At 47.6% G+C, this 21,045-nt stretch overlaps 1 protein-coding gene across 1 annotated transcript; it reads right to left on the bottom strand.

Moving 5' to 3' along the window:
* Positions 1 to 1,553: 1,553 nt before the first annotated feature.
* Positions 1,554 to 17,762, bottom strand: NKX6-1 (NK6 homeobox 1). The gene is made up of 3 exons (XM_083571647.1): positions 15,142 to 17,762; positions 12,630 to 12,802; positions 1,554 to 3,363 (listed from the first exon to the last, which is right to left on the bottom strand). The coding sequence occupies exons 1-3, from the start codon at positions 15,797 to 15,799 to the stop codon at positions 3,106 to 3,108; spliced, it is 1,089 nt and encodes a 362-aa protein (XP_083427773.1). The 5' UTR covers positions 15,800 to 17,762; the 3' UTR covers positions 1,554 to 3,105.
* Positions 17,763 to 21,045: the final 3,283 nt, after the last annotated feature.

The raw sequence follows: 21,045 nt of genomic DNA, 5'->3' as shown, positions 1-21,045 counted from the left end.
GGAAAAAGTGAAGTATTAACCGATGCCCCAGCATCTAAAATTAGCTACCCGCGTCCCTGATCCCTCTGGTCGTTTGCCTCTAAGGTCTAAACCATCCCTTGTGGAACTCTTAAGCTAGGGGCTCATCCTCAACACGTGAAACAGGTGGGAACGCGGAGATCTGCACTAAACCCATCACTCTCCCGTCTCAATTTGTCGTGTTGGTTCTGAGATTTAAAATCGTATTAAGAGGCTTACATCACAATCTCTCCTTTCCTCTGTCGTGGACCCAAAAGAGGTCTCTTTCACCCAAGCGCTGACCTAGACCCAGTCCTGTTTCTCTCCAGCAAGGTAAGGTGGTAACCACGGAGAATCATAAGAAGTTGAAAGGGACCCACAAAGGCCATCTAGTCAAACCCTAAATAATCCTTGACAGATGGCCCAGCCAACCCTCCTGCTAATTGGAAGGTCTGCGGTTCCAATCCGCACGACGGTGGTGACTTCCCATTGCTGTGCCCCAGCTCCTGCCAACCTAGCAGTTCGAAAGCACGCCTGTGCAGGTAGATAAATAGGTACCGCTGAGGTGGGAAGGTAAACGGCGTTTCCGTGCGCTCTGACTTCCGTCCGGGTTAGATTCTGCTTAGTGTGTTTGCTAGGCTTTGGGGAAGTCTTGCTCCTTCACACTTAGGTTCTTGGACGCTTAACTAGATGTGGGTGCTGTGTAACACCTGTCCAAAGGTGGAGAACTTGCAGCCTGCCATATGTTGCTGGACTACAACTCCCATCAGCCCCTAGGAGGCTGATGAAAAACTTTCTGACAGTTAAAGTTGTTTAATAGTGGAACAGTCTCCCTCCAGAGGTGGTGGACTCTATTTCCGTGGAGGTTGGAAGCAGAGATTGGACGTCCAACTGCCATGGATGCTTTAGTTGAGATTGCAGGGGGTTGGACTAGATGACCCTTAGGTCCCTTCCAATTCTATGATTTTGTGAACATATAGCAGGCCGCATATGTTTCCCATCCTTCTTGTGAGTCCTTCTCTAATTCGTTTTGGGACGGGAGTGGGCACAAATTTTAAAATTGTATTGATCAGAAATAAGGAGCTGGTGTTACAGATTCAATAGGAAATTCTGTCTTTCTAAATAGATACAGTATAGGAAATATCTAACAGTAGCAAATTATTTCTCTCTTCTCCTGTATCATTGCAACATTTACTCTTCCCCGCACTCCGCATGGGAATTACGCGATATCCTTCTTTCATCCAACTGAAAAATGCCCAGCAATGTATTGGTTTACAAACGAGCCAGCAGCGAATAAGTACGGAAACTTCGAAACTTTTCCTTCCCCAGAAAGTTACATATTGCAGCCACTTCTTCCAATACGCATTTCATTATCAAGTTCTCTCTTTTAAAGGATGCTTGGCTTCTTTTTTTAATTGCGTTTGCAAAGTGTAGAAAGCCACAAAAATAATTGATCAGATTCTGCACGACCAATTTTATTATTTAATCTCAGACGAGATCGCATTATATTCACACACCCCTTCCCCCACTCTTTCTTCCAGGCAAGAGACGTCTTGTTTTGTCGCTGATTTTAATTGTTTTATCTTTTTTTAAAAAAAAACTAAAACAAAAAAACAAAGTGCAATGGCATTGAACTGGTCTTGCAAAGGATGTTGTTACTGCTGTTCTCTTTACAAACCGAACGGTTTTCATATAAATTAATAAAAGGTTAAGATGCTAATACAATGTTATCATTAGCTTTTAAAAGAAAAAGGGGGGAATGGGCAGTCTACAGTGTTCGTTATTATACAAAAGGGGGAGACCAATACTTTACTCCACATTTTTCAAAGTCAATTACAGTAACTAAAACGAATGGGGGAATTTCTTTTTGAGCAGGAAAAAGTCGGAATATATCTCCACAGCAAATTTAATATGCTTTTTTTCTGGGAACAGGTAAGGTCAACCATTTAAAAATATTCAACTCTCCCAGGCCTGCTTCCAAAAAACAAAAAAACAAAAACCAAACAAAAAAATTAAATTTAAATTAAATCAGATGCTAGTAATTAAATAGCCTTATTGGCATCTGGCATAAGGAACATTTTATGCTTGGCAAACAGCAAAAGAGATCATTAGCTTCATTTTCTAGGACTCAATTAAAACTGAGGGGAAATAAAGGAAAATTTGTAGCCATTCACTTGGAAGAATATCTAGATGAATTCAAAGGATCTCGCTTCCAAGGAAGTGTGCAGGGGAGCAGAGCGACTAAATTCAAATCTGAGACTGTAGCCAACTGTGCAAATGCCAACATTACACAAAATTCTGCTTCTGTCTGATGAAGACTCCTGTGCGACCCTCAAACTTGCCTAGTCTTACACTGGCAGAAGACGATTCGCTGAAACGAAACTGGTTATATTTCCTTCCGTCTCCCTTTTCGGAGCCCCAACTCTGGCACCGATTCATATTGCGCAGCCAGCGAAGGACAGGGACAGGAGAACAATTATGAGCTATTTCAGAAAATAAATCCCTACCTGCTTTCATATGCCACAAATCTCACTACTGAAACCGAACGAGAAGGACTTTTAGAAGCGAGCTTTCCCCCAATAAAGCCACACGGAGGAGTAAAGGAAATGCAAACAGCCAACGCACTCTTTCTAGGCGCGCGCGCACACACACACATACACTCAAACGAACAAGAAACCAAAGTATTGTACACGTTAAATATTCACAGTCAAAGAAGTCCGCTCGCTTTTGCCCCCCATTACGGTATTTACAGAGTCGCCCACGGATGTAGTTCTGAGTCTGGCCAGCAGGGGGCAGAGAGGGGAGACCGAAGTTGGCCGTCGAGCGGCGCCGATCCCCTTTGCGGAATCAGGGAGGGAAGCGGGGGCCGCACAGCCGGCCCGCCGACAGTCATTCCCCACCACCACCACCACCACCACCAGCAAACAAAACTGAAACACGTCGGGGAACCTCTTCTCCTTCTTCTCTGGGTAGAAAAATAGATCTGTACATCTGTCTGGAGGGGGTGCAGGGTCGTGGAAGAAGCAGCCGTCGGGGATGGATGGATGATGAGATCGGGGCCCCTCGCTCTCCTTCTACCGGGCGGGATCTAGGCGGGATCTCTGCCGTCTAGGAGGATCCCTCGTTCTCCGAGGTGTGAAGGAGGAGGCTGGCGCTGGCGCCCCCGGTCTTGTGCTTCTTCAGCAGCTGCGTGATCTTCTCGTCGTCCGAATTGGGGTCCAGGGGCTTGTTGTAGTCGTCGTCGTCTTCCTCGTTCTCCGAGGCGCCCTTCAGCCGCTCCGTCTCGGAGTCTTGCTTCTTCTTGGCCGTAGCCATCTCGGCCGCGTGCTTCTTCCGCCATTTGGTCCTCCGGTTCTGGAACCAAACCTGCACAAGGGCGAGGAGAGAGCAAGAGAAACGAGGTAAAGCAAGAGACCCAGTTTCCCCCCCTCGCGAGGCCACCCGAGTTCCGTTTAGACGCAGTTTTTCATTCGATCCGGATTAACGAATCCGGAGTGATCGGCTCGATGGCTCCGTCACCCGCTGATGCGAATTTAAACCTGCTTCTCACGTTCTTAACCAGGCAGGAAGGAGGGGATCTGGCCTCACCAAAGACTCTGGCATATGCACTCTTAATCCGGGTTAATCCATTAATCCGGGGTGACTCGCAACTCTGAGTTCTGTGCTCACCTGTCAACAGGTTAAAGTGGTAATACCTAAATTCCTGGGAACAAGCCCCATTCAACTCAGTGGAACTTAATTCGAATAGACTTGAGAAAGGAAGGGTGAGTGTGAAACTTGTCTGGCTTCTCCCTAAACCACACACAACACTTCACGTTAGAAATTCCTGACGGAGCATCACCTGCATAAAAGGTGCCTGCATAAAACTGGAACCTCTGATTATGGAATGGCTAGTTCACTAGTTCGTATCAATTTACACTTTGAACTTGGTGGTCTCACCAGGACCTATTTAGATGGTAAAATAGAATTATAGCATTGTAGAGTTGGAAGGGACCTCGGGGGTCATCTAGTCCAACCCCTGCAATGCCCAATGTGGGGCTCAAACCACAGCCCTGAGATTGTCTCAAACTCTACCGACTGAGCTGCCCAGTCTGCATTACTTCGAAATGTGGCAAGTCAATTGTGTAGACGTACTCATCCCGCGTGGCACCCTGAACTTCTGCCCCGAAGTCCTGCCCTAATGCGGGCCACCCTGCCTTTCTCCCAATGGAAGTTCAAGACGGCCTACACAGGGCTCCCTCCAGCTCTCCTTAGCTGCAGCAAGACCATATTGCCTTCAGACGATCGTGACAATATTGCTTTCAGTCGTTCGCCACCTGCGACCTTGTTAATTAATCCAAATAATTTAAGATTCCATGCTAAAAACCACCAGTGCATACGAGTATCCCCATTGTACTAAAGAAGCACATGTGGGGGAAAAAACCCAGCATACGCCTCCTGATTAAAGGAAATTAAGTACCAACATTCATACGCAAAGTGAAGTAGTGTATGCTCCCCTGGTTTTGTATGTAATGGACCCTGAGATTAGAATTCTATTTCATCTAGATTCTACAGGAACACCCTGCCTTTACCTGGCAAACTGGTAAAAGGGTTTAAATAACGCTCTGTGCCCATAGATCTGTGCTCCCCTCAAATATACCTCCTTCTTGAAATTATTCTGTATTAGTTTTAATAATTCCATAATCCCGCAACGACTGGAGGGCATTGTACTAGCTACCCTATAGCACAGCAACAGCTGCTTCTACAAACTATTAGCTTCCGAACGACCGGTATCTCAGTAAAGACCATGTGCTTAGATCTGAAGCCGATTTAGTTAAAAATTAATAATCATCATCTGTGGGGCCAATAACCAACCAAGTTAAAAGAAAGCAAGGCAACCCTCCATACCAGGATCATAAATCCACTTTCTTAGGAGTCAGTGCTAGTTGTAGGGTTTACTCTAGAGTTTGTCACTTGCAGTCATAAGTGATCCCTGCCCAAGAGTCTAAGCCACTAGAACAGGGGTCAGCAAACTTTTTCAGCAGGGGGCCGGTCCACTGTCCCTCAGACCTTGTGGGGTGCCGAACTATATTTTTTTGGGGAAATGAACAAATTCCTATGCCCCACAAATAACCCAGAGATGCATTTTAAATAAAAGCACACATTCTACTCATGTAAGAACACGCTGATTCCTGGACCGTCCACAGGCTGGATTTAGAAGGCGATTGGGCCGGATCCGACCCCCGGGGCCTTAGTTTCCCTCCCCATGCACTAGAAGTTATCCTGTGTGAGCCTTGCTGAAATGAATGGGAGCTGTGAAGAGTAGGATCCTTGCCTAGTTCTCATTCATTCCCATGCACCATGGGAAATGTCTAGAAGGACTTCAGGAAAAAAATGCCCCTTTTGCAGAGGCATACCTAGGCTGCCTTGTGCCCTTGGCTGTATCAATGCCCCCTACCCCATCTCTTGAGCTCCTCTGCCAAGGTGCTCAGAGAAGCCTGTGTGCCTTGCTACTCAGAACAACAGAGGGATATTCCAGGCAGCAAGTGGGTGGCTGGGCAGGTTCCTAACCACTCTGAGTCAGAGTGGAGGGGCAGGATTTTTGCACCCCCTGGGCCTGTGCCCTGGTGGGTGCCAACCTAGTTAAACCCTAGGGATGACCCTGCCACTTTGAACAAATCAACTTAAACTGGGGAGTGATAGAGACCATGTTCTACATATACAAGGTCCCATGTTCAATGCCCAGTGTCTTCAGGGAGGACTGGGAAAGACTTGACGCCTGAAACACTGGAGAGATGTTCTACTCATCGTAGACAGCCCTGAGTTATAAGGCCCAGTGGCCTGACTTGTTATAAGGAACCTTCTTATGCAGTAACCCAAAGTTGCTTTTGCTGTTGTTTAATTGTGCAATCTTTCATCATAAAGGTACGGTGAAAAGTTAGCACCATTTTGCCTATTGATCATATAAAGACCGCCAATTTCAATTGTTTCTGGTGCACTTGGTTAAATTCATTTGTCTATGTTTTTGTTCTGAATATATTTTTTATTAAATATTCTTCTTGGGTAACAATAGTACGAATAAAATCTCTTTTTGCAAGTCTGTTAAATTCCCTTGGTCTGTTTAAAAGAAAGGAGATTTTTTTAAAAAAATGATTGTCAAAACAAATATTACAGAAACTGTGTGTGGCATGTGTGATACTAGGAGAGGCCTTCTCCACCCTCTCGCACACAAACACACATTTGTTACCAGTTGCAACATTTGCAAGCATTGTGGAAAAGCCATTGAGTCAGGTCTTAATATATCTCTTTGCTGGATATGCTACATTTAGCTCTCGCTTCCAGATGATTTGGACATGATCCACTCACACCTGCTTCTCTGGAAGACCCTGTAAAAATGAATGTTAGGGCAACGAATGGCATATTCTACTGGAGGTGGCATCTGGGCAGGGCTTGAGGGGCAGTCGTGCAGGCTGGACATACAACATGTTGTAGTAAGTTGACTATGATGCCTCTAGTGGTGAACATTTTGCAATGGATTTAGGCAGCCGAAATGGGACACTTGTGAATGATGTGCAGTTTCCAGAACAGACATACATCACTCAAAACTTGATGACCAACTATGAATTGGCTATGTTACCCTTATGAACAATAATTTGTTGAGCAATATCCCTGAGAGATCTGCATTGGCTCCCAGTACATTTCTGAGCACAATTCAAAGTCTTGGTGCTGACCTTTAAAGCCCTAAACGGCCTCGGTCCTGTATACCTGAAGGAGCATCTCCACCCCCACCATTCAGCCCGGACACTGAAATCCAGCACCAAGGGCCTTCTGGCGGTTCCCTTAGTGTGAGAAGTGAGGTTACAGGGAACCAGACAGAGGGCCTTCTCAGTAGTGGTGCCCGCCCTGTGGAACACCCTCCCTTCAGATGTAAAGGAAATAAGTAGCTATCTTATCCTTAAAAGACATCTGAAGGCAGCCCTGTTTAGGGAAGTTTTGAGTATTTAATGCTGTATTGTTTTTAACACTCAATCAGAAGCGCCCAGAGTGGCTGGGGAAACTCAGCTAGATGAGTGGGGTATAAATAAATTATTATTATTATTAAGCAATTAAAAAAAAAAAACCAAGCAGCTCTTGGTCGTGTTCATGAACTTACTATTAACTAATCTGTTATTTTAAGATCATCTGCAGATTTACTGCAGTAGATGAGGATACAAATACAGTAACAAGCCCAGGGTCCCACTTAGCAGATGGAGCCAGAAAGTCAAACACGCAGATGGTCTGAATTATCACATTTTTAAAATAAATGGGAAAACACACATCATCCTCTAAACCTTAGATTCTCAGGAGTCCATCCACTCCCCACCCAATAAGACAATTCAGTCCAGAGTCTAGCATTACCTTCCCAATTGCACTACTGCCTCCCATTCATTTCAGCGAGGTTTGCCCAAGGGAGTTTGCCAGTAGACAGGACTGTGCCCCTTTTCCTGCCAGTTGTAAGTGGCACTGTGAACTAACACTACCAAGCGACCGCTGTTAGGTCTCACCCAGTGTCATGATTGCATGGCTAGTATCGTTAGAGCAGCAATCCTGCAGTCTAAATGCACTTCCTCAATCCAACAAGGCGGATCCGTTTGCAGAAGGATTCTTATGCATGCATGAGCAATACAGAACAGATGTGCCTCTGCATGGCTATCCTCATGTGCATCACAGTGTGAATTCACTGGATGTCTTCTGATATGCGTGTGGGTTCCCATTCAGAGCTACTAACTTTAAAACCGAGTAGTCCTGGGAGTCCCGTTGGAATCAATGGAACTTCCCAAGTAAATGAGGTCAAGATGCCACCGGGCATCCCACTTTTATTGCTGCCACGAGTGATATTTTGGACTAATAGTCCAAATTGACTTTCCATATCCATATCACAGTGTGCACTGATATTTTAGCATTCTTTAATTATTGGCGTTCCTACCGCTGCAAATAAATTCCCTATTAAAAACACAAATGAATAATAGTAATTTTGATAGCTGCAGCAGTTACTTTCACTGCCAGCTTTTAAAACTATCAGCATATGATTCCCATCAGTGTTAACAATTATATCAATAATTGCTATCCGTTCCATGATTATTGTGACCACCGCAAAGCTATTGTAATTGCTGCCATGGAAATTATAACATTTGCTTACTTACTCACTTAGCAATCAGAACAGACATATTCATTTATTGTTGCTGTTCTGCATAAGAACAATTGCTTCTTCAAAGACCAAGGAGCTTTCGCAAGATAGAGTTATTATTAAGAAGGCAAATATTAGCATAATGTGATCGCCAATGCCGTTATAGCAGAAGTCATGTTGATGTGTTGGAGTGATTTATTGCATAAAATGGTGTGAGTGCTTAATATAAGTATTTCTCAGTGCTTTCATTGTGGTTATGTTAGGGTGGCCAGATTAACCTCCTAGTTTTTGTACCCTTCTGCAATCCTGCAGTCCTACGCATTACTACTATGACTATGATTTACTTCTGAGTAAACAGTAAGTCACGCTACATTCTTTCCTTATTTTGCCTCCCCCATTCCTTCCATTCCTTTCACCCCACACCACCCTCCTGGCAAAATTTAAACTGTAGGCTTCTCGGGGCAGAGAACCGCACTGCAATTTTTCTTCGGCCTACTTGTCCCGTAAAGTGTCCTGGGCATTGGTTGTGCTGTATGTAAATTGTGACAACAACCATTAACACAATCTAGCTGACATTCTGCGTACCTTTAAATGCCATTGATTTGTATAGTAGAGGTGAGGATTTGCTTGACTCTCTTCTATTCAAATCAATGGCATGCAAAAGTATTTAACCGTGGCTGGATGGTGCCCAGAAATAGCATGTTTATGTCTGGTGCTAAGGAGCTTTTCCCCACCCTGATGCACTAACATCTTAATTAAAGTCTCTGTTCCCTATACCTTTGTTTCACTCTTTGACATTTTGTCCAAAGGAGCACCCAGAGCTGGGCTGACTCCCTGCACAAATGATGCTTAACTCCTGTTGAAGACAGCGGGAGTTAAGCAGCACAGCTGTAGGCAGGATTGTCATAAACAAGCAAATGTTGATCTGTGCACTAAAACAAGCTTTTGCATAATAATATGTGGATTGTCTCTCATTTTTGCACTTTTTATTTTCTGCTAAAGTCTCTACATCCACACACCACTCCTTCTTTCTTCTCCCTTATTTGTTTTACTACTGTCTCTCTATCTTTTTGCTTATTTGCTTTCCCTCCCCTCCAGACTAAAATAAAAATATACCAAGCTGCACTGCACTCCCCTCTCCCCAATCTGTCACACCAAAATATGCGCATCCTCATTTGTTATTGCTTTCCTTAAGGGTGATTCAAAGGGAAAGCTCTCCTCCTTCTTAGGTCTATAAATCCCTGGCACCGGGTGGTTTGAAAGAAGGGTACTCAAGTAGACTGTGCTAAAAGTAACCATTGCAACTCCCCCTGACACAACCCGCTCTACAATTAATATCTTTACACTCCCCCCCCCAAAAAAAGGCAGGACTGTTGTTCTTTTAGATCTAACTACATTTGTACAAATGACCCTGTCTTAAGGGAACCTCTGTGGATTGAACTCAATGAGGCTGCCTCCGTTTCCAGTCCAGAAAGAATTGCTCACACTACGTTGTGAAGGGTTACTTGGGAGTAAATCTTACAATCCTATGCACATATGTTGTGTGCATGAACTCAGAAGTAAGCCCATTTGATTGCAATGGAACCTGTTTCCAGGTGAAAGTGCATAAGATGATAGCCTTACTTGGGAGCAAGCCTCATTAGACCTAATATTATCTCCTTCAGATTAGATATGTATAGGATTGGGACCCACATCTCCCCGAAATCAATGGGACACTTTTATCTAGTCCAGGAGATTATAAACACATTTGGCTTAGGAAAAAGTTAGTGCTGCTCAACTTCCGTTCGAATCAATGAGATCTAAATGAATCCTGTGGGTTTTTCTCTGGGAAGAATGGGTCCATAAGAGCTTTGGTGTACAACAAATACATTCCATCACCTCTAGTAATATATCTCTCTAATAATACGTCTATCTGCTCAGAAAATTAGGAAAGTAGCCTTAAGAAAGATACATGGCAAGGGAAAAATATTTTTGTATGTAATAATAATAATAATAATAATAGTAATTAATAATAATAATATAATAATAATAATAATTCCCCATAACTGCACGGTCATGTTCACAATACACATTTGATGCACAATACACCTTTTCCCCCTCCCCAAACTCACTGCAATAAGTAGATGGGGCTTCTGCTCCTAGTATGTACAAGTACTACAGTAATTTATTCACGGTCTTCCCCATATATTTACAGTGACAAATGAGGGTCTCTAGATAACTTCAGGAAGAAGAGACAATCTATAAAGGAACACACACACACCCTCTTTGAACACGAACACACACACACACACATCCAATCTGTTAAGCTACATTTGTTCCAAACGTTGTCTGGAGAATTTTCCCTTTGGAAAAAGGGGTGGCGAGAGTTGAGGGGGGAGTGAAACCCTACAGATACACTGTACTCGCATTACAGTCACCCTCTGCGACAGGGCATCTCCTCGTTTTCCATTGATATAACCACAATCAAGGGAGCGGTGGAGGGAGGCCTTCGTGGGCTCTCAATCTACTTTTTATGCCTGCTAATTCTGCTAATTCAAAGGAATGGATCTCTATGGCTCAAACGAAGGGCTCTGGGGTTCCAGACACGTGCTAAAATAATTCTAAAAATCCAAATCAGCCTGGGAGAGAAGCCACACGCAACCAAACTTTGCAACCATTACAGTGCGGCCCTACACGTGTCTACTCAGAAGTAGGATTGTAGCTTTAATAGTCCTCCAGTACAATCCTATAAATGTTTACTAGGAAATAAATCCCTATGAGGGTTCATCCGAAAATACAGGATTGTCATTTTACTGGAGCACTCGTTTCATTTTCCTGTTCCTTTTATGCAGCTACATAGAATGCTACGTATAAATGCATAATTATGTATAAAATACAGGCTTTTGAATGCAGTCTCAGGATCACTTTTTTTCTATAAGAACCACAACCCAATCACTCAGCATTTAAATCTGTTGCCTTACAGCTGAATACTAGATGTTGCTGGTACTTTAATATAGTTTTGTGACTCCAAATAGACCGTTGGGGGGGGGACTTCTGGCCCACGGACCTAATTAATCTAATAATATAGAATAACCCATTTATTATGGCATCAGCTTGGGGTTTCTGGAGTCCATCTATGCATCTGATTGAAGTGGACTTTGGTCCAGGAAAGCATATCCTATAATAAAGTCCAAGGCGTCCCAATACTCTTTGGTTGTTTCTCCTGGAAAAGACTTCACACGGCTAATAAATACGTGTCTAATAAATACGTGTTAGGTGCAAAAACCACCACCGTCCAAGGGATGTCAGTGGCAAAACTACCCTTTGATTTAATGCCCCTGGACGGAGCTCCGAATCCAAAGTGATCGCCTTATATGACTGCAGTCATTAATGCTGTATTGAAAGCAGTACTAAATTAGCTGCTGCAATCCACACACCGGAGCAGCCCCGTGGACTCCCACCGCGAGTGACGTGAGATTCATTAGACTTGGGCGAAACTTAGTGCCCAGAAATTGTTCCTCTTAATGACCTCCTCACTTAAATAGTCACCTTCCGGTGGGAGGTCACTCTATCGAAATCCCTTTTTCTAAAGAAGTCTCCTTTCAGCTCCCTTGCAGACCCGACCCTTTATCCACGGTGGCATTTACTCACGAGTAAATGCATTCAAGAGCGGGACGCCTATACTCTTTTCAATAGTTCTCAACGGCGTTTGGGATCGTGGTCCTTAAAAAAAAAGAAATCCTCCCCTTAAGGGTAGGATATTAACCCCACTTCGCCCCAAGTCATAAATATATCTCCATAAAAATATTTAGTTGGCCTTTTCTCCCAAATCATAACACGATCCAGAACAACTTTTATTTTATTTTATTTTATTTTATTTTTCGGAAGGGCAGAAGTTCCTCCATTTTATGACAACTTATTTCCGAAGTAAGAGATGGGCAAGAATGTTCACAAGCTGAGGAGGGAGAGGATCATTGGAAATATAAGAACATTTAGTCTTCTATTTCCTTCATTTTTGTGGGGGTATGAAATAGCACTAACTGCAAACAAATAGGTAAAAAATTTAGTTGTGGGTCAGTTTGTAAACTCAACATGGCTATTATAATTAGCCAGTATATTAAATAATAATAATAATAAATCATTAACGAAATAGCTGTACCTTACTCTTATGTATAATTATCTAAAGCCACAAATTAGGAAAAACAGCTTAGAATTTATATTTATATTATTTATATTTCCCCCTGTCTTTCAAAATCCGTGCGGCAGCAACAATGCCGTAAGGAAAGGCACGCGAGAGGTCCCTCTGTCCATTGCAAGATGAAAGCGATATGGAGGGCACACGCCCGATCCCTTTTGTTCATCCATATCTCCCTGTTATCGGCCGCGTTCTAACACTCTCCCGCCCAGAATGAGCAGTGGCTGGGGCGGGGGGGAGACGGGGAGGGAGGAGCGAGAGGGTGGGGTGGGGGGCGCAGAGATCGGCTCTTATCTGACCTGCTACTCTCACCTTGACTTGGCTTTCGGTCATCCCCAGCGAATAGGCGAGCCTCGCCCGTTCCGGCCCGGCTAAGTATTTCGTTTGCTCAAAAGTCTTTTCCAAAGCGAAAATCTGCTGGCCGGAAAACGTCGGTCTTGTGTGCTTCCTTTTGCCGTCTTTATCCAGCAAAATCGAGCCTTGATCTAGAGGAAAGGGTCCGCAGGAGGGGAGGGGAGGAAGGAAGGTATATATGGAGATATTTATTATTATTTGTTATTTTAAAAGCAATGGACATAAATGTATACGCTGTGCGCTTGACAGTCCCTCTGAGTGGTGCGGCACATATGTATTTAAAATCCTGCTTAGGGGAATTTTCGCAATGAAAAACTGCCCTCTTTGAAGAAACTGCGACGGTTTGGGGCATCCTGGATTTTACAAACAGGTGCAAATTCGAAATGGTTTAGGCTCTGCATCGCCTTCGGAGAAAGTTATGCAGACACTCACAGAGGGAGACGCAATTTATCGTGGTTCACCTTTCTGAAAACAACGTCCAAGACTGATATTTAGGTTTCGAAACTCCTCCAAGGAAATTAAATGTTAACTCAAAACGATTAACTTTAAAAGATCAGGAGGATAGGGCATCTGAAGTACTCCACAGAACAATAAGCGTTTAGTTAAAAGATTTTGCCCTTGCTTGCGAAACCAGAAGGTTCGCTCCTGTATCAAAGATTCCTCCCAAAAAGCAGAGAATTTTATTTTTAAAAAATCAAGCCGCCTATTTTCAATAGCGCAAGCTCCTCAAAGCCATGAAAGAAAGGGAAAACCCAAACAAGCAAGTAGCAGTCTTACACAGCTGAGTTAACCTTGTTTACTCAAGAGTAAACCCAACCGATTCGAATAAGATTTACTCCCCAGTAGCTCTGCATACAACTGCAGCTCAAGTCGTTTGTTTAAGAAACAAGGGGGCTTAATTCGCCACACCGCCACTCGCATTTCCTCTGAGAAAGGGCCAAAACGAATAACTAAAACTTTCCACGCTTTTCTTTCTTCCTTGCAGTCTAGATTTAGGGGGGAATGGGGTGACAGGTCGCCTTTAACCTTGTTGCTGAGATCCTATGCGCCTAACCTGGGAGTAAGACCCGCTAAACACTCTGGGAGTTACTTCCGAGTAGGATTGGGGCGCGCAGGGAAAACAAGCCACTAGGCTGGATTTTAAAGTGCGGAAAGGGGAAATGATCGTGTTTGTGGCAAATGTATCTTTTTAAAAAATAAACCAAATTGTTGATTTGTTTTGCAAGAAGCAAAAATGTCCAGCGCGTCAGCAGAGACAGGACGGATTCATCCTCAGAACCGCTGGGGGTAAACAGAGAAGCAACGCGGCTAGTCAATTACTACTGCAAAAGTAGACAAAAATCGCCGCGGCGGGCGAAGCTCTCTTGAACAGCTACTATTTCTGCAGCCGGGGGGGCAGGAGCGCCCAAAGCCTCTCTCTTGCAGCACAGCACTGTGCGTGCATGTTTACTTGGTGCAAAAACAAACACAAAACAAAAAACACCCACCCTGCAGTTTTAAAAAGCCGACCCTCAAAAGTGCAGAAGAGTTACTCTTGTGGCTCCGAGGTTCCGGTATCAGTTAAGCGGATTGCCTGGCAAAACTGAAGTTTACCTCTAAAGTTCTGCTGGAGTGGAAATGGACTAGAGGGCATTTATTTGCTACTTAAAACCTGTTTGTCCCGGTAGCAACTATGTAGAGCAACTGTGTCTCAAACCCCTGTAACCCCGCAGAGAACATGCCAGGGATGAGAGCGGCAGCAGTGCGCGCATCGTGCCCCTTACCTGAACTGTCCCCGGGACCTTGTAAACAAGTGCGTGGCGTTTTGTAGTTTAGGGACAAGGCCGTGTCAAGGAAGCATGGGTCTCAAGCACTGCATGGATGAGTGTGTGGAAGCAGATGGGAAGTGGAGAGGCAATGCATCATATCCTCCCGGGTTAAACTACCCCGTCGCTGCTTATCCAGCCCAGCTCTCCAATTCCAGGCGCAAAGACTGGTGGCCAGAGCACAACAGCCCGTTGCCCAAGGAAGAGGACCTTTGGAGATGACTGGGTTGAAGGCCAAATGACTGAGGGTCTCGGTACCCAATGGAGACATCTGGGAAGGGCTAGAGGAAATTGATGGGCGGCGAAAGGGGGCCCTAGAGGTCAACGGAGTCCTTCAATGGGCATATTTTGCGCGTAACAGCCACTGTGGGTAACCCTGGAGATTTTGATGGAGCGACACTCTCTCTGTGACTTTGTCCCCATCCCATCCGAGGGGCCCGTGCCTGGGGGTCGGGGTTGCGAGGGCTGCGCTGCCCAAGGAGCCACATGGAGACTTAGTATCCCCGTGCCCGGGAGGCCACAGTGCCTAGTGGTAAGGGCTGCAGCTGGCGGAGACGGCTAGCTCGGAGTGCGCACTGCGCGCAGTTTTGTGAAACGGTTCTGGCGTTGGGGAAAGAGGGTCCCCGTGGGCAGGAAAGCCCCCTGTACCCCTCGGAGCTACTTACGCGGCGTGCAGGCGAGTCTCGCGTCCCTCCAAGGCGGGCTCTGCATCACCCCTGGCCAGAAGATGGGGGTCCTGCCGGGCAGCTCGGCCAGGGGCTTGGGGTAGCGCCCCACGGCGGCCACGGCGGCGGCGGCGCTGGGGCTGAAGTAGAGGCCCGGCGGGGGCGGCGGGGGGCTGAGGCTGCTGAAGCGAGGCAGCCCGGCCAGGAGGCCAGCGGCCGGCGAGGCGGACGTCGAGGAGGCCACCGAGGAGGAGGCGGCGGCGGCCGAGGAGACGGCGAGGGCGGGCATGGACGGCCGGCTGAGGATGTCGTTGATGCCGTGCGGAGTGGCGGCGGAGAGCTGCTGCGGTGGGGAACCCAGCGCCGACAGGGCCCCCGTGCTGTGGGGCTTGAGGCCGGCCGGCGTCGGGGAGCCCAGCGGCGGCGAGGGAGAGGCCGAGGCCGAGGAAGACGACGACGAGGAAGAGGAGGAACAGGACAAGGACGAGGGTCCACTGGGAACAGCCGAGCCTGCTGTGGGGGGTGGCAGCGGGTAGGCCGCGGCGGGGTACAGAGGGGTCTTCATCTCGGCCATGCTGTGCAAGGCGGCCAAGGGGGGGCTGCTGAGCAGGAAGGCGCTCTGCCGGGGGGTGCCATCCATTTGCCCCACCGCCAGCATCCCCGGGCCGGGCGGCCTCCCAGGGGCTGCACCGAGACGACCCCCTGCGCTCTCGGAAGGCCGGACGTCTGGGATTCGAACGGCAGAGGTGGGGAAAGGACAGGGGGTTCCTCCTACTGGGGGCGGAGGAGGGAACCAGGGAGAAGGGGGTGGGACTGACCAGCCCCCCTAAAACTGCGGGAAGGGAGGGGGATGCTCCGCTGTTGGAAGGGAAGGGGAGAAGGAAGAGGGCCTGATTCTCGGGGTACTGTGGAAGCGAGGACGCCCTGGTGTTGGGGTGCAGGGGCAATTTGTTCCTTGAGATTCGGGTACAAGGAAGGGAGGCTGTCTGGACTGAGGGTGTTCCCTGCTCTGGGTCTGAGCAGCGTCCCGATTTGGGGGTTCAGGCCGCCTTCCAGGGTTTTCAGAAAATGCAGAAGGCGGCGCGGGTCGCGGGGAGCAGTCCTAGTTCTGCGAAAGCAGAATGAGTCTTCCTGCTACTAAGGGTGGAGAGAGAGGTCCCTGGTCTGTGGGCGCTTTGAAAAGGGGTTCCCTGATCTGGAAGGGTTGGGTGAGCTGGGAATATGCTCGATAAATACACTGGGAAATCCCTAGTGTCTCAGAGCGGAGAGTGGGCTGTCTGTGGGAGCCCAAGGTTTAGATCTCGGGGTCTTTCAGGAGCTGAGACAGAGATTCCAGCCTTGTTTCTTCCGAAAGAGGGGAGATTCGGGGTGCCCTGTAGTGCAGCCACTGGCGGAGAGCAGTCTTGGGGGCCACTGTTCTGAAAAAATGAAACTAAACCCCAGCCGCTGATAAAACTGCTGATAAAACAAGAGGAAGGATTGGAGAGCACAAAATCTCAGGCTACTGCGAACAGTAGCACTAACTGGGGGGGGGGGGTCCTATCCTGATCTAAGGGTATCTAATGACTGGTGTCCTCTCTTAAGAGAGTGGGTGTTTGTAAGCGGCCCCCTTCTAGGAGCGGGGGTGGGGCGGGTGAGCAGAGAGAGAGAGAGAGAGAGAGATTAAGTGTCTTGCTTTGGGGAGCTGGGAGACTGCAGAAGTTTTTTTAGGGGGGAGTTCAGGGATGCTACGACGCCCTGCTGGGAAAGGTAAAAGTCCTTCGGTTTTTAAAGTCCTTCTTTCGCTGCTTCGTCGGGGAGGGGGTGGATAATTGCGCTGAACTGAGCTTTCAAAAAATAAAAAAAATGGGGGTTGGTGGGGGCGGGGTGGAGAAGAAGAACCGTCAAGTCTTTTGCCGCCACAAAACAAAACAAAAATCACCGTCCTGGAGCGGGGGTGGGAGAGAAGGAGGCGGGGAGGAAGGAAGAAATGCACATTCACTTGCAAGGAGTAGATCAAGACGCGGCTGCAGTTCCGGCCGAGGCAAAGGCTGTGGTTCCCGGCGCTTGCAGGCCGGCGAGCGAGCTTGACGGCGGGGACTCCCGGCCTTCGCCTCTGGGCGGCTGGAGGACGAGGAGGAGCAGAACTTCAGTGGATCCTGGGAGCCGGTCCTCTTGGCCTCGGCATGCTCCTGCCTCCGAGTCCGAAAGGGATCTCCTGCTGGCTCTCTCCTCCCGCCCGGCCTGGGGCTCCGAGCGCGGCTGCCTGCGGAGAAGAGCTCCCTGTTCCCGGGACATGGACGGATCTTGCAGCTTCGCTTCGCTCCTCTGGTCGTCTACACGCCAGGAGAAGGTCCGGGTGCGCTCTTCTTTCCTCGCCGCTCCCTGAGCATCGCTGGACTAGGTCTAGCTTTTACTCCTCGGCCGCCTCATCCTTTTAAAAATAAAAATCACGACCACCTTTTTTCTCTCTCCCTTCTTGAATCTGCTTTTGCCGGGCTGGGATTTCGGTGCGTCTTGCTCTCGTCGCTTCTCCTAGCTTCTCAATCTCTCTTCCTCCGGTCTGACAGATCAAGACGCAGCCCCTCCAAAGCAATAAAACATTTTCATCACTCTCCCGGTCTGCTTTCGCTATAAAGGGGGCAAGACAAGAACTTTGGAGAGGCGTCAATAAAAGAGGCAGCGGAAGGAGGGGCAGAGGCGGGCACCAGCCTCCTCCCTATAGGACCTGCCTTCTTTATGGGGGGGTGGGGGTGGGGGGAGGAATCTGGAGAGAGAGGCAGGGAGATGCGGCCAGCCCAGCCCAGCCCTCCCTCCCTCGATAAGGGGCGGCGCCGGCCAAAGGCGCATATTTGCATATTGAGCGCGGACCCTGTTAAGTTGGAGCGCCGGAGGAGACTCAGAAGAAAAGCGCGCGCAGGGTGGGGGGTTGATTGGTTGGGGAGGAAGAAGAAAGCGCGTCCGTGTCGGATAAATCTGAGGATTTGCAGCGCGTGAAAAATGATTTTAAAAAAGGGGAAAAAAAGAAAGAACGAAGAAGAACCTGTGTCGATCCTTTGCTTTCTTAAAAATAAAAAAAATAAAAGTCACGCATCAGATCCCAAGGAGGCCAGCGTCTGGTTCTCGGGGACCTCTTTTGAAAGGCTGATTAAGTACCATATGGACCGTCGTCCCGAGTATTGTGTAAATGAATGTGATGCTCCTTAAACAAACCTATAGAGATGCTGGAAACCCCGCTCCGCCTCTCTCTCTCTCTTTCTCGGCTGAGCCGGGCAGTAAAGCAACTCCCTCCTTCTGCCAGCCCTTTGCCCGCTCTCTTGTTTTACTTCTCGTCTGTTTAAATGGGTTGTGTCTGTCCGTCCGTCCGTCCGTCCGTCTGTCGGGGTGTGTGTGTGTGTGCCATCATATTAAAACCAGCTCGTCCAATCTTAACTAGAAGCCAACTTGCCTGGTCGTATATTGACGGGTTGCAGTAAGGCAAAGGCAGGCGTAAATGAGTTTTTTTTTTAAATTGGGGTGTGTGTGGTTCCCCTGGATCCTTGTTGCTCTCCAAGTTTCCTTTCTCCCCCCCCCCCGCTCCTCAACCCCACCATTTCCTTTCTCCAGGTTTTCCCGAACAGGAACGCAGCATAAGAAGGGAGAGGAGGTTTTTGAAAGTCAAACCAGCCCCGGTGCCACAGACACAGCAAGGAAGGCAGACGCAAGCAAGTGTTAGTTACCTGGGTTAGAGACTCAAACGCTGTTTTGGTGACTGATTATTATTTCTTCAACTTAGCGACTCCCCTCTCCCTTATTCACACACACATTTGCTTGGATCCGACCAGAATATGAAGATATCACTTGGGGGGGGGGGAGAACAGTATATCTTTAATATGACGAACCCCGCCCCCCCCCAACATACGCGCGGATCAGAACGGAATATGGAGATATCACTGGAGAATTTGTATATATTTAACATGACGGACCTCCCCCCAAAAAACCCCACACTCGTTCACACACACGAGAACGCTTGATAAGGTCACCCCAGAATATGAAGATCTCACCAAAGAATCCGAATAATAAAATACTTCATTTGGAGTGGGGGATTTTTTTTTTTAAGCCAACAGTGAACAAGCCACTATGTCAATCAATTCCTCATCCCATGCCCTAAAACAAATCCCTGCCGCCATCCCACAAACGCCTATAGAAACTAATACGCTGCGTGCTCTGAAACTTGGGGCCTCCTGTCCACGTTCGCTTCTTTTGGAAGCCGCATTGGTTTCAAAGGGGAAGAGTTTATAAACAGCAGCAGCAGCAGCATTCCGCGTTCTCAATGGAAGCGACGCGCAGAACTTCGCGAGGATTGCACCTTTTTAGGTTCATGAGCGCCTTGACGTTCATCTGAGGATGGTATGGCCTTGGTTCTTAGCAAATATATATTCCGAAGGTTGTATAAATTGCACGGGTTGTTTGTTGCTACTGTTGTTGTTGTTGCTGCTGCTGCTGCTGTTCGAGCTTTTCCAACTTTCAAAAGCCAGCCGGAGAAAGCGACGCTATCCCGATCAAAAAGCGTTTAGGAGCTTCTCCCCCCGTGAATAGGCGTAGTACTTGATTTGAGAACGCGACGCTCTGTTTTACCAGTGATCTTAGCGGAATGTATGTGTGTGTGTTGGATTTTATGCTTGCTTTTGGGTCGTTTCGTGAGCGCGTTTCATCCCTCCTGATATATTTCCCTGGTCAAAGAAACACGTCCCTTGCTAAAATGTCCCTTTAGCTCCCCAACAATACAGGAAAGGATGAGCTGACTGCGAACAAGCTCGGGAAAGTGCGGGCCAGTAGCGAAAAGGACTTAGAGGTGCCTTGGGGGTCGTTTTTTGCTTTTCTTTTTTTGGGCTGCGTTTCGTCGCCAACTAGGCCTGGTAGTAGTGGCCAGTTTAAACGAATAATCCCCGCCTCCTGTTTAGAGTAACATGGCGACTAGCTCCTAAACTTAACATTGTCTTGGAGACTCGCTAAAGCAAGAACTTAAGCCCGTTTCCGAAGCTTGGCAAAAACTTTGCGCTCTTTACGCAAACTTGTCTTTCGGTGGAGCAACGGATGTTTGTTCCTGATCAGATGTATTTCTGTTTATTGCTTCCATTCTTATCCCGGCGCCTTTCCGTAAAGGAGCTCGGGGCCACAGAAAACGCACCCAGTCTCACAACAACCCCGTGAGGTGGGCTAAACGGAGAGATGGCAACTAACCCAAGGGAACCTGAGTTTGCTGAGGAGTTAAACCTGACGCTACAACCGGGGTTTTGCCACATGTCCTCTTTTTCCAGGACACGTCCTCTTTTTCACGGGTATGTAAAAGGAGAGTCGTCACAGCGACCCATCGTTAAAAGCAGATGTTGGCAACTTTTTGCTCTTCAAAATACGGCAATCCTAAAATCCATTTCTAGGATTGGAGCCTCCCCAACTCAACTCATTGACAGGGTTCCTCTCTCTTTAAATGGCTGCAGCAAAAATTCAACAGGTGAGGCTTTCAAGTTCCCATCCCTCCATCCTGGGAAAAATCCCCCCACCTGTGGAATTTCTGTCCAGCTATAAAGTCCTGTCACAACAAAGGCATGTTATCCATCCTCGTTCCCACGCGCAGAGGATCGGAGGCGGAAGTGTTGGCCGTGACTTCTCGCAACCTCACCCCGTAGCTGTCTGAAACAGTAACGCCGACCCACCTATAGGGTCGGAGGCGGGGGTGGGATCAGAATAGCTCAGCGGCAGAGCACGTGCTTTGCATGCGGTAAGGTCCCCGGTTCGATCCCAGGCGCCTACTGTTCCAAAAGGAGCAAGTAGCAGCAGCAGCCGGATACAGGGAAAACCCGAGGCCTCGGGGAAGTCAATTCTGGGATGGAGGAGCTAGTAACCCGCCTACAAGGCGATTTATGGAAGACGCGCCGAAGGCTC

This window comes from Podarcis filfolensis, assembly GCF_964270895.1.
Source record: "Podarcis filfolensis genome assembly, chromosome: 9".
NCBI classification, from domain to species: Eukaryota; Metazoa; Chordata; class Lepidosauria; order Squamata; family Lacertidae; genus Podarcis; species Podarcis filfolensis.
This window is presented reverse-complemented; position numbering and strand designations above follow the sequence as displayed.

Coding starts and splice junctions, on each gene's coding strand:
- NKX6-1 (XM_083571647.1), bottom strand. CDS start 15,799: ATGCTGGCGGTGGGGCAAATGGATGGCACCCCCCGGCAGAGCGCCTTC. Junction 12,803..15,141: donor GAGACTCGCCTGCACGCCGC/GTAAGTAGCTCC, acceptor CCTTTCCTCTAG/ATCAAGGCTCGATTTTGCTG. Junction 3,364..12,629: donor TGACCGAAAGCCAAGTCAAG/GTGAGAGTAGCA, acceptor GCCCTTGTGCAG/GTTTGGTTCCAGAACCGGAG.